Source organism: Juglans regia, chromosome 2, assembly GCF_001411555.2.
Source record: "Juglans regia cultivar Chandler chromosome 2, Walnut 2.0, whole genome shotgun sequence".
Taxonomy (NCBI): Eukaryota; Viridiplantae; Streptophyta; class Magnoliopsida; order Fagales; family Juglandaceae; genus Juglans; species Juglans regia.
In genome coordinates, this window is record NC_049902.1 from 13,688,691 (window position 1) to 13,701,019 (window position 12,329).

Below are 12,329 nucleotides of genomic sequence, written 5' to 3' on the forward strand. Positions count from 1 at the left end.
AAGGAGAACGAGGAGAAACAAGCATATCCTGTATGCGGAGAGTCGAGGTGGAAGGGTAAGAAAAACCTGTCGGTTAAGCTGTTACGGTATTTTCCCTTGAGACCAGCGTTGCAAAGACTATACATGTGTAAGAAAACTGCTCAAGATATGAGTGGCACAAGGATAAAAGAGTTAAGGACGACGTATATATGAGGCACCCCGCTGACTCACTTGCGTGGCAATCTTTCGATAATTAATACACAGAGTTTAGGATAGAAGCTCGGAACGTACGCCTAGGACTCATAACCGATGGATTCAACCATTTTAGGAATATGAGTACAAGTTATAGCATTTGGTCTGTAGTGTTGATTCCATACAATCTTCCACCACAGAGGTGCATGAAGGCGCCCAACATTTTGTTAACTTTATTTATCTCTGGTCCAAGATCACTTGGGAATGACATTGACGTATGCATGCAGTCGTTGATTGAAGAGTTGAAAGAGTTATGAGAAACAGGCGTCAGAACTTATGATGCATCCACGTCGATATATTTTCAGATGCATGTTGCGGTAATGTGGACGATAAATGACTTTCGGTATATGAGAATCTTTCTAGCTGAAGTACGAAAGAGAAGCTAGCTTGTCTAATATGTAATAAAGAAACTGGTAGTAAGTGGTTAAAATATTCTTAAAAGTTGTGTTTCATGGGTCATCGACGTTATCTACCAGCAAATCATGCATGAAGAAGAAAATGTGCTAAGTTTGATGGGAGAATAGAGGACAAAATTTCACCAAATAAGTTGTCTGGGGAAGAGATAATGAAACAATTGGTACATGTTAGAGCAAACAATTTTGGCAAAGGTCGGGGAAAGAACAAGGGAAAACGAGGCGCAACAGAATTTAATTGGACAAAGCGTAGTATTTTTTTTTACTTACCGTATTGGTCATCCTGCATGTTGCGATATAGTTTGGATGTAATGCACATAGAGAAGAATATATGTGATAATATATTGTGTACATTGATGATCATTAATAAAAAAACTAATGATACGATCAAGATGAGAAAAGATCTTGAGAGAATGGAAATTAAACATAATCTACATTTACAATAGGGTGGTCATGCCGAGGGAGGAGAAGATGGACTTCTGTAAATGGTTGCAAAGTGTGAAGTTGCCAGAAGTTATGCTTCAAATATCAGTAGATGCGTGAACCTTGATGACTTGAAAATCAGTGGATTGAAAAATCATAATTGTGACGTATTTTTGTAGAAGTTATAACCTGTGGGAAATTGACATCTAATGTACGTGTCGCCATATTCGAACTCTGTATGTTTTTAAGGATTTGTGCGCTCGGGTAGTAAATCGAGATATGTTGTGGAAACTGGAAGAAGACATTACTACTATACTATGTAAATTTGTAAATTCGAGCAGATTTTTTCACCATCATTTTTTGATGTCATGGTCCATTTAGCAATACATTTACCTCAAAAAGTATTGTTGGGTGGACCGGTGTAGTTCCACTGAATATATCTAGTTGAAAGATATTTGGGTCGATTGAAGCGTACTGTTGGGAATAAAGCTAGTGTTGAGGGTTCAATAGCAGAGGCCTATATATATGATAAATGGTTAACATTTTGCTCTTTATATCTTCGTAGTGTTGAAACACAATTTAATGTCAAGAGTAAAATGTTGATCTTGTTGCTCTGCCTATTCATGAGCTATTAGTATTTTTCCAGAATGTACGACCCTTGGGTGCACAAACAGGTTACGATTTAATTGATGGAGAGTTGGGTAAAGTTTGGTGGTATATGCTAAATAATTGTCGAGAGATTGATGACTATTTCATGTATGTCGTTGCATGCTTCGAATAACTCTAGTTTCTTGAAGTTTAACTATAACTATTGTGCTCAAAATAATATTATTTTGCACTTATATGCAGTGAGCACATCGACAAATTTAGGATGGAAGGCGTAGAGAATATAGAGGCAAGACACGAGGAAGAAATTTCCAAATGGTTTGAACAATATGTATGAACTAAAATTATATATATGTTACATTTTGAAACTTTTAACTCTGGGTAACTTTTAATAAATATTTATTATTTTAATTGTTAGATTTTGGAACAACGTGCTCGTGATCTCGGACCAGTTTCTCCTGAGTTGTATGCATTGGCCAGTGATCCCTCAAATAGAGCACTTCGGTACACTGCATGCACGGTTTGAGGTTATAAATTCCATACTCTGGACTGTGAACGTAATAGAAAGACTCAAAACTCTAGTGTATTACTTGAAGGGAGTCATAGAATAGATGATATTGACTATTATGGTATCATACGTGATATTATCGGATTGAAATATTTGGTGGGTCTGTAACATATGTCTTTAAATGTGATTGGTGGGATCTAGATAGTGGTCAGGTTTTGATACATAGGATAATCACTTTACGAGTGTCAATACTGTATTTAAATGGTACGAAGATGATCCATTCGTTTTGGTTTTTCAAGCTACCTAAGTCTATTACTTGATTAATCCAATGAAAAGCGTTGAGGAAGATAATGGAGAGATAACTTGGCGAGTTGTATAAAAATTTATCTCTCAAAATATATATGAAGTAGAAACGAGTGCATATTACGAAAATAGTAGAGATAAAGATGACACTCCAATTGTAAAGGCCTACCAGGAAGATGAAGAGGGTATTAACTTGTTTGTTGACCTTGGTGCACTCGAGTTGCTCCCCTTGTGTAGATATGACGTCCCACCTGTCCATCTCAACCTGTCTATATTAAATTATCATTCAATTCAAGTAACTGAGGAAGAAGAAGAATAAGAGTTAGAAGAATATGACGAATCAAAATTCGGGGAGAAGGTAGATAAGGAGGACGAAGAAGAAGTTGATGATGATGACAAATATGTTATTGAAAGATTCTGAAACAAGCATGGAAAGTACATTCGAAGATGAAGAATAAAAGTATTAAATATTTTATTCATATATGTGATTATAGAATATTATACTTTTCATAATTTATTCTAATTAGTTTTCTTTGATATAATTAATCATTTCTAAGTATGCCGCCAAAACGACAACGAAGAAATGTGCTTCATCCGCCAAGTCCAAATCCCGAACTCATTGAGGACTCCCCACCCGAGGAATCCATTCTTGAAGATCAAGTTAACACGTAAGAGAATAATAGCCAGTCGACACCTACCAGTAAGGAAATGTCGTTGATAATTAATTATATAATTAATATTTTTATCTCAATAGCTATAATTATACTATTATCATATAGTTGATGCATCTGCACGTGACATCTTTCTTGAGAAAAATAGAAGGCACGAAAAACTCAATATCACTATTCTTGATAATTTCACTGGAGAATTTGATGATAGTGCAACAGTGCTTTCCTCTTATATTGGTACAATAGTTAGAGCTTATGCTCCATTTTATGTGCGCTCATGACGAGATGTTCCGAATGAGATTAAGGAACACATTCGAAGTCGTGTGCTGGTGAGTTTACTTTGAAAGTATATTTTTTCACCTAGATTAATACATCATATTTTTGACCTAATTCACTTATTAGGATGAATTCGAGCTCGACTTTGGTCGTAGCGAGGATTTGAGAACTGTGAATGAGTTGATGGCTACACTATTTCGACGCCACAACGAACGATGTCATGACCACTTCAAGAATTTTGAGACGTTGGAAGAGGCTGCGTAATCCCCTTTCCAGCAGATGAAGTTAGATGATTGGAGAATGTGTTGTGATCTTTTCGCATCTCCAAATTATCAGGTATTCTAAATTTATATCATTTAATTATTTATTCTATATATATTATATGTATATATATTACAATTAACATTCCTAATTAATTTTGTAACATTTAAATTCTACAAATGCACATAATAGATCCACTCTAACTATCTACCATCGTGCCGATTCAAGATTGTTTCATCGTCTTGCTAAAAAAATGGTAATTAAGAAATTATAGAATTCATTTATTTTTCTGATATTCTTTTATTTAAGTACTAACATTATCTTTTTAAAATTGTTAATGTCGCTTTGTTAGAAATGTAATAATCCTGAAAACTTTTTTCTCATTCATGTCTATGCTACTGCTTACACTAATGAGCGTAGTGAGTGGATGGATCATGTTGTTGTAAATAATTATGTAAGCAGTGTTAATTTTATTAAATAAATTATGCAATATGTGAATAATTTATTTTTTATTTGTGTTTCTTTTAATACATTACTTATTGTGTGTTTTCTTTCAAATTGCAAGAAAAAATGATGGAGATGCAGTTAGCTTCTGGGGAATCCTCTCCTAATGACATAGACATATCCACGCAAGTGCTTGGGCCGCAGTCTAGTATGGTAAGAGGTTTGGTACGATCTTTCAAACATAGATGTCCATCCTCCTCAACCTCATCGACTTCACAATTTAATAATCTTACTAAAAAGATTTAGAAACTGCATGGCGCGAGAATGAATATATGAGATCGAGACAACAAGAGTTAAAGTCTCTCTTAGAGCGAGTCTCATTTAGAGACGCGTTTGCATGACCAATAGAAAGATTAGGAGGAAAGAATAAGTAGTGAAGTCTAAGAGCAAGTGCAGCGGGAGATGATGAGGCAAATAGAGAGTGTTATGTCTTTGTAACAGAATCGCGATGGGCGAGGAAAGAAAAGAAATTAATTTTATCAATTTTATTAGTGTATATGACTAATTTTAATATCTAATTTTGAAACTTTATATGATATTTTTAGTTGTTAATTGATTGTGTGTAATATGATACAATTGATATGTTTTTTAATTTTATGACATTAGTATTTCTGATCTGTATGTTTGAATGTAAATAAAAAACGTTCGAGCGTTGGTTCACATTCGAACCAACGTTTGAATGTTAATACACAAAATTATATAATAACATTCCAACATAGGACTCAACGTTCGAACGTACTCACCCTCAAACGAACAAAACGTTCCAATGTTTAAACAATTAATGTTCGAACAAACTTCTGAATGTACCACTTGCGTTCAACACATCTTCATTAACATTTGAACTAACGTCCGAACATTAAACCCATTACTTTTAAACATTGGTTTGTAACGTTTGAACAAAAATTCGAACGTTTATTGCAATTAACGTTCAGACGCATAAACGTTCAAACGTAAATATGATACGTTCGAACTAGAATCAACGAACGTCATCTTCTGTCATTCGAACACCAATTGGTCAGGTTGACATTCGAACGTTCAATTGGACGTCCGAATGTTACTTTCTGTGACATATCTCAACCGTCACAAAAAATGGAACTTTTGAACGTTACACCAAACGGAACACCTCCAACCGTCACCAATTATTTTCTGTGACGAACATTAGGTGACAGTCGTGGTGAAGTTTCCTCTGTCACAAAAGAAAAATTTTGTTGTAGTGAGCTCATGTCAATACCTGGGTTACTATGTGTGAGTAATAATTCTTTATTTTCCTTAAGCAGTCATAATTGAAGTCTAAGACCACTATTGACTCTGGAGTAAAGATTATTATTTCACCAAGTGAGGGTTCAATGCTGAGCATACCTTCATGATACATAATAATTCATCTTTGTCTAAAAGTATCTCTCTTATTTATTTATTTTTATTATTTTATTAAAAAATAGTGAGAGAATGTTGGTATTTTTTTAAAATAATTATTAGACGTTATGAGTTTTATTGCTTTTAAAATAATGTCTAAAGTAAGTGTTCTCTGTAGTTACTTTTAACTTATCATGTTGCTGTGTGCATGCCCTTTTGTACTTTCATAAGTGCAATGATTATTTATTTGAAATTTGGCTTCTAAGTTGTTGAAGTTATGGACAAATATGATGTTCAATGAATACCTGAAGCATTTAAAAGCAATAAGCTGGGATATATTAATGACAGCTCAATTCCCGAAAATTGTTATCACTTCTTAAAGGTATTTTATTTTATTTTTAAAATTTTCTATTTGTCACATCTCATGAAAATTCATAAGTAGTTAGTCTATGAGTTTCATAAATCTTTTGTGGATTTTATCATCCGAACTTTGTCAATACTTGTAGAAGATCAAGTTGATATCACTAAAAATTAGGAAGAGCCAAACCAGCAATCATCACTTGTCGAAATCAGTGCTACAGATAAGGGATGAGGAGCTGTGATCCTGTGGATTTGATTTTGAATTAGATAGCTGTCAAACTCAAATTATAATGTTGCATAAAGTTAAGAAATCAATCGTAATTATGTGTATATATACACCTCCTGTAATTTGCCAAATCATTCAAATGAGCATTACGCAATTCTTCAAAAACACTTCTTTACTTTCTTTACAATACTCATTCTTTAATATTTGTAAACATTTCTCCTCAATATTTAGCCATCATAGAGTTAGCAAACTGCAAAGTACGGACATACATCTCTGGAAAATCCCAACCATTTTGCAAATGAAAACATTGATGCTATAATTGAGTTGTCTAGATTGTTCACTTAGGATAGTTTCTTCTCTGAAGAAGGAAAAGAAAAAGACAAAAAAAAAAAAAAAAAACAAAGAAAAGGCTTTGGTACCACGTACTAAAATTGGATATACTGAGCATGTTCCCACTAGGGTCCCCAGTCCATTTTTAGTTCCATAAGCGAAAGTTTTAAATTTTGAGATTTGATTTTATCATTCTGAGGAAATTTGGAAGACAGCATCTTGGGATCTTGGAATCTTCTGTCTTCTTTTTCTTGGCGGTTACTGTATCTTCTATGTTCTTTGCCATGGAATTTAGCATAGCCTGAATAAAAGATGCAAACTCATCTTGTTCCCACCCTGGAATTGGATCAGCGACGAATGACCACTGGAGATTGCACCCTTGTTTGCTTTCCTTGCTGATTGGATATGCTGAGCATGTTCCCACTAGGGTCTTGATGCCGACGTTATTTTCCTTGACTTCGTAGGTCAAAGACTTCTTGATGGGATCTATCTGATTTAGCTTCTCATTGACCCACAATTTCTTCGATTGCATACGCCCGTCCCATACTTTTGTTGCTGTGGCAGCGCAGTAGCGGACGAGGCCAGGCTGGTTGCAGATCCCTTCGACAAAGTGACTCGTGTCGACTACGTCAGGAGCATATTTGGCTAGGTTGCAGTAGTCCTCGAAGAACGGCCATGCTTCTTCTGCTGTTGCGATTTTGAGTTCTGCAGTGAGATATTTTACCCATTTTGGTTGTGCTGGTGCTTCCATTTGTGTGTGAGCGCGAGAGAGAGAGAGAGAGATGTTGATCAGGGAGTGATCAGTGTGGATATTGTTGAAGATGTGTTCTTGTGTAGTTGGGGTCTTAGCTATTTATAAGGAATCGAATGCAGGCTACGTATGAAATATAAATTATTACCACTGTGTACGAAAGGAATCTATAAGAAATCGAATGCAGGCTACGTACTATAGGAATAAATCAGAAAAGAGAACTTGCGGTCCAGCAGGCGTACGAAAGGAATCTATAATTTGCAAGATTTTTTTATGGACAATATAAAAAATAATTGATAAGTAAAAAGCATAAAATAATATTTGTGTTTTAGTTTTTTTCTACAATAACAATAAAGTGATTTATAATTAATACACTAACTTATAACTATAAGCAGTAAAAGTAGTACTCTACTATATATGACTGATGAGCAAAATACGTACATCGCAAAATGTACGTGGACAATAGGGAATCGTGTGTCGTCTAGCTAGAAGAGGTTTACGTGCCTGGAAATTATGGCGTGGAGGAAGACCATTACCAAAGAGAGAAGCTATCAGCTGCTCAATGATACCGCTGAGTGTACAGCTTGAAAAAAATTAAAAATATATTGTTAATTTATAATTTATAATTAAACAACTTTATAGGAAATTGTCATTTAAAATATAATAATATTTTAGTCATAAAATAATTACACAAAAATAAATTTATAAACTGACGTAGTTTGATGCAATACGTTAAATTGTAAAATTATTTTTAATATAAAATAAATCTAACAAATTACGTAAAATCACGTCAATTTATAAATTTATTTTTATATAATTTATTTATATATGTAGCAATTCTTTTTAAAATATAATAATGATTTATTAAAAAAATTGAAAATTACAATTTCTCCTTACTTTTGTCTTGCGTGTGGACAGAAATTACCTTAATTGAAAAATGAAAATAATTTATATACAATATTTTTTATAATATTTTATATAATTATATTTTAAATGAGTAATATTTTTATAAATTATTTTATAAAAATATTTTTATTTTATAACATTATTATAATTTGTTGTGCGTATATTATTATGGATCGAATGCACAGCCAATCTTATCGGGATCATTACCCCACCGTCCCTTTATATGTTTTCGTCTATCTTTTCGTTTTCCTCAAACTGTCAATGTTGAAAAGCACATAAACCAAAGCTGTCCTTTTAGATGAGACTTTTCCTATAATTGTAATTTTGTGTTTTCTAATACTTTTAAGAATGTATTGAAATTTTATTATTAATAAATGCAACACATATATATCAGCTTTAAAATATTATCGGATAACAAATTTTATAAAAATATATATTTTGATATAATATATTAGATATATTTATAATAAAAATAATTTAATATCTTAACATATTACATTAATTTATAAATTTATTTTTACAAAAAAAATTAAGCACCTAAATTTTTTATTTTATTTTTTATTACTTTGTACATTGCCGTGATATTGAATTTAGAATGCTATACAACTTGTCTAACTTTTACATATCATATTTTTTAAATTTTTAAGTTTTTTAATTTTTTTAAATTTTTTTGAATTTAATTTTTTTAAATAATTCAATTTTTCTATTCACTATTTATCTATTAAATATTTTATAAAAAAAATAAAAATTAAGAAAAAATATATTGTGTAGAGATTATGGGCTCGTTTGTTTTCAGAGATGAGATGAGATATATTTATAATAAAAATAATTTAATATCTTAACATATTACATTAATTTATAAATTTATTTTTATAAAAAAAATTAGGCACCTAAATTTTTTATTTTATTTTTTATTACTTTGTACATTGCCGTGATATTGAATTTAGAATGCTATACAACTTGTTGTAACACCCCCTTCCCGTAGGCTAGGTGTGTCACGTATTTTTCATGAAAAATAAACCCGGCAAGCGATTCTCTAATTTCACAATTGAAAAATAAACTGAAGTAATTTATTATGAAATAAAAGGTCTAATAAAAATGTCTTCCCAAAAATATTAAAGAAATAACTGAATAAATTCGTCATAAGAGACACATTTTATTTTAAAAAAAAGTCTGAACAAAACTAAAATGCTCCTTCTACTCCTGGCCTGCCTGCTCGTAATCATCATCTTCACCTGGGTAATTAAAAACATGAAAATAAACTAAAATGAGTCGATGACTCAGTAAGAAATCTATCATAACGAAAACATAATAAACATAAAATTTTCATAAGAACTTTCATGCTGAACTTAAAATTCATGACTGTTCATGCTAATGCTTATGCTATGTATGACTGAATTATCTGAACTAACTGACTGATTTATCTTACTTATCTGACTGGCCAACACACTTAACCCTGTGTGTAAGGTTGTGCACCAGCCCCACATCCCGCTGCAGCAAGGGGAACTGCTGATAGTATTCTAGCATACTATGGTGGACCACGACTGAGTTCGTGGCTTGCACACCACCCTGAAACTGAACTGCATTGGTACCATGCATCTGAATGGCCATCTTATTAACTGATCTGATTTTTATCTTACACTTGAATTTAAGATGGCTTATGTGTCTTATACACATGAGATGCATGACATAATACATACATAACTATAATTTCTGAAACTAAAACATGATGCGGAATGACATGATCATATGCTATGCTGGATGACATGCTTGTACATGAGCGGTTCATAAATAATGGCTATCAAAGAACTGGCTTGAATAATACATACATATAAGCTAACTGTGATGATCCTAATTTATGATCAAATTTACTTACCTCGATGCGTTTCTCTTGAATAATACTTCGTAACTTGAGACCTATATTCAATAAATAACTATCACTAAATTGTTTGGAACTAAAATAAATGCTAATATCTTACTTAACTAAATTCGGAATTCTAAAACATAGTCAAACCAATATTTGTTTAACACTAAAATCAATAATTCATAGTATTTAAATTACTTAAAATACTAATTTATAATTTAGTAGAAATACTCGAGCTATTTTTAAATAATTCACAAAAACTTAAATTCTTAAACTAAGTTTCATTTCTTAACGTAATTATTAAATCTTATAAGAAACTTAATAAATTCCATTAAATTCTTAACATAGAAATTTTATTAAAATCTTACTAAATTGACAAAAGAAATATTAACTCAAATATTAGACTTAAAAATTATACTTTAAAACATCTTTCCAATTCTTTAAACATTTATTAAAAAGAACCTTTAACTAAATATATTTATTTAATAAACTCAACTAGTAATATTAAACTCAATATAAATCACTAAAACAATTATTGAAATAAAATGAGATCAAGTCTAACTTAAAATATAAGCTCAAATAAATATCACTATAATCTGTAAAAAGGGTTAAAAACTCTGGCCCATAAGTATAATACTATACTACATGAGCCCAAACAGGAAACTAAACCCAAACCCAACCTCATACGGGCCTAAGGCCCAAGGCCCAACAAAAGAACCCACGGGTTCCTCAAGAACCCGAGAACAAGTCTAATATCCGATAAAAATGAAAACAGAGAGTTGAGAGAGAAAGTGTCTGCGATGGAGGAGCTCACCGAGGAAGAGGGGCTAACTCGACGGCGGTTCTGGTGGTTGGGAGTGGTCGGCGGCGCGACTGGGGGTTCCTATGGTGGTGCGGCACCGAGTGAGAGAAAGAGAGAGAGTTTAGAGAGAGGAACTACTAAACCGAAACCAAAAGAGAGAGAAAAAGAGAGCTGATGGCGGTCGGCTTACCGAAAATGGGTGGCTGAGCTAGGGCTGGGCTGGTCGGCACCGTCTGTGACGCCGGAAGGGAGTCCCGCGTCTCTGAGTGGCGTGGAGTTACTGCGAGAAGGAGTGGGTGGCTGCGGGTCAGAGAAGAGAACTCAAATACAAGTGAGTTTTCTTTGTATTTTTCTTATGTTTGAATCAGATATTCTAGATGGATTTATAAAGACGATAGAAAGGCTATCTGATGGGGTTTTTTTTTTCTAATGAGAATTAGACTCCTACTAGGACTCGAATTTACACACTACGGGATGAGAAAGAGTATGAGATCAGGGTTCAAATTTGAAACAAAGTGGATGAAACTTACGGATTGGTGATTTGAATTTGTCAAACAGCGGCTAACAAAGTGATGAGGTTCGGAGACTAGAAAAATTTAAACTTTAATTTTCAAAACAAACATCGCAGTGAACGTAATCTGAAACACTTTAGAAATCCTTATTAAAACAAAACTCTAACAAATCATAAATAGCAACCATAATAGAAAATATAGAGATAAATTAAATATAAATTCTGATAAAACTATACTCATAAAAATATAAATTCTAAAATAAAAGTTTACTAGGAAAAATTACTAATATACCCTAAAACCAAAACTGGTATGTCACACTTGTCCAACTTCTACATATCATATTTTTTAAATTTTTAAGTTTTTTAATTTTTTTAAATTTTTTTTGAATTTATTTTTTTAAAATAATTCAATTTTTCTATTCACTATTTATATATTAAATATTTTATAAAAAAATAAAAATTAAGAAAAAATATATTGTGTAGAGATTATGGGCTCGTTTGTTTTCAGAGATGAGATGAGATATATTTATAATAAAAATAATTTAATATCTTAACATATTACATTAATTTATAAATTTATTTTTATAAAAAAAATTAGGCACCTAAATTTTTTATTTTATTTTTTATTACTTTGTACATTGCCGTGATATTGAATTTAGAATGCTATACAACTTTTCCAACTTCTACATATCATATTTTTTAAATTTTTAAGTTTTTAAATTTTTTTAAATTTTTTTTGAATTTATTTTTTTAAAATAATTCAATTTTTCTATTCACTATTTATATATTAAATATTTTATAAAAAAAATAAAAATTAAGAAAAAATATATTGTGTAGAGATTATGGATTCGTTTGTTTTCAGAGATGAGATGAGATGAGTTGAGATTAAAGTTAAAAAGTTGAATAAAATATTATTAGAATATATTTTTTAATATTATTGTTGTTTTGGGATTTAAAAAAATTGAATTATTTATTTTATTTTATTTAGAGATTTAAGAAAATTATAATGATGAAATGAGATGATATGAAATAT

General features: G+C 31.6%; 1 protein-coding gene across 1 annotated transcript; it reads right to left on the minus strand.

The window, feature by feature from the left end:
- Nucleotides 1–6,628: 6,628 nt before the first annotated feature.
- Nucleotides 6,629–7,213, minus strand: LOC109009413. The gene has a single exon (XM_018989871.1). It carries the CDS (start codon nt 7,211–7,213, stop codon nt 6,629–6,631), a length of 585 nt encoding a protein of 194 aa, XP_018845416.1.
- Nucleotides 7,214–12,329: the final 5,116 nt, after the last annotated feature.

Coding starts and splice junctions, on each gene's coding strand:
- LOC109009413 (XM_018989871.1), bottom strand. CDS start 7,213: ATGGAAGCACCAGCACAACCAAAATGGGTAAAATATCTCACTGCAGAA.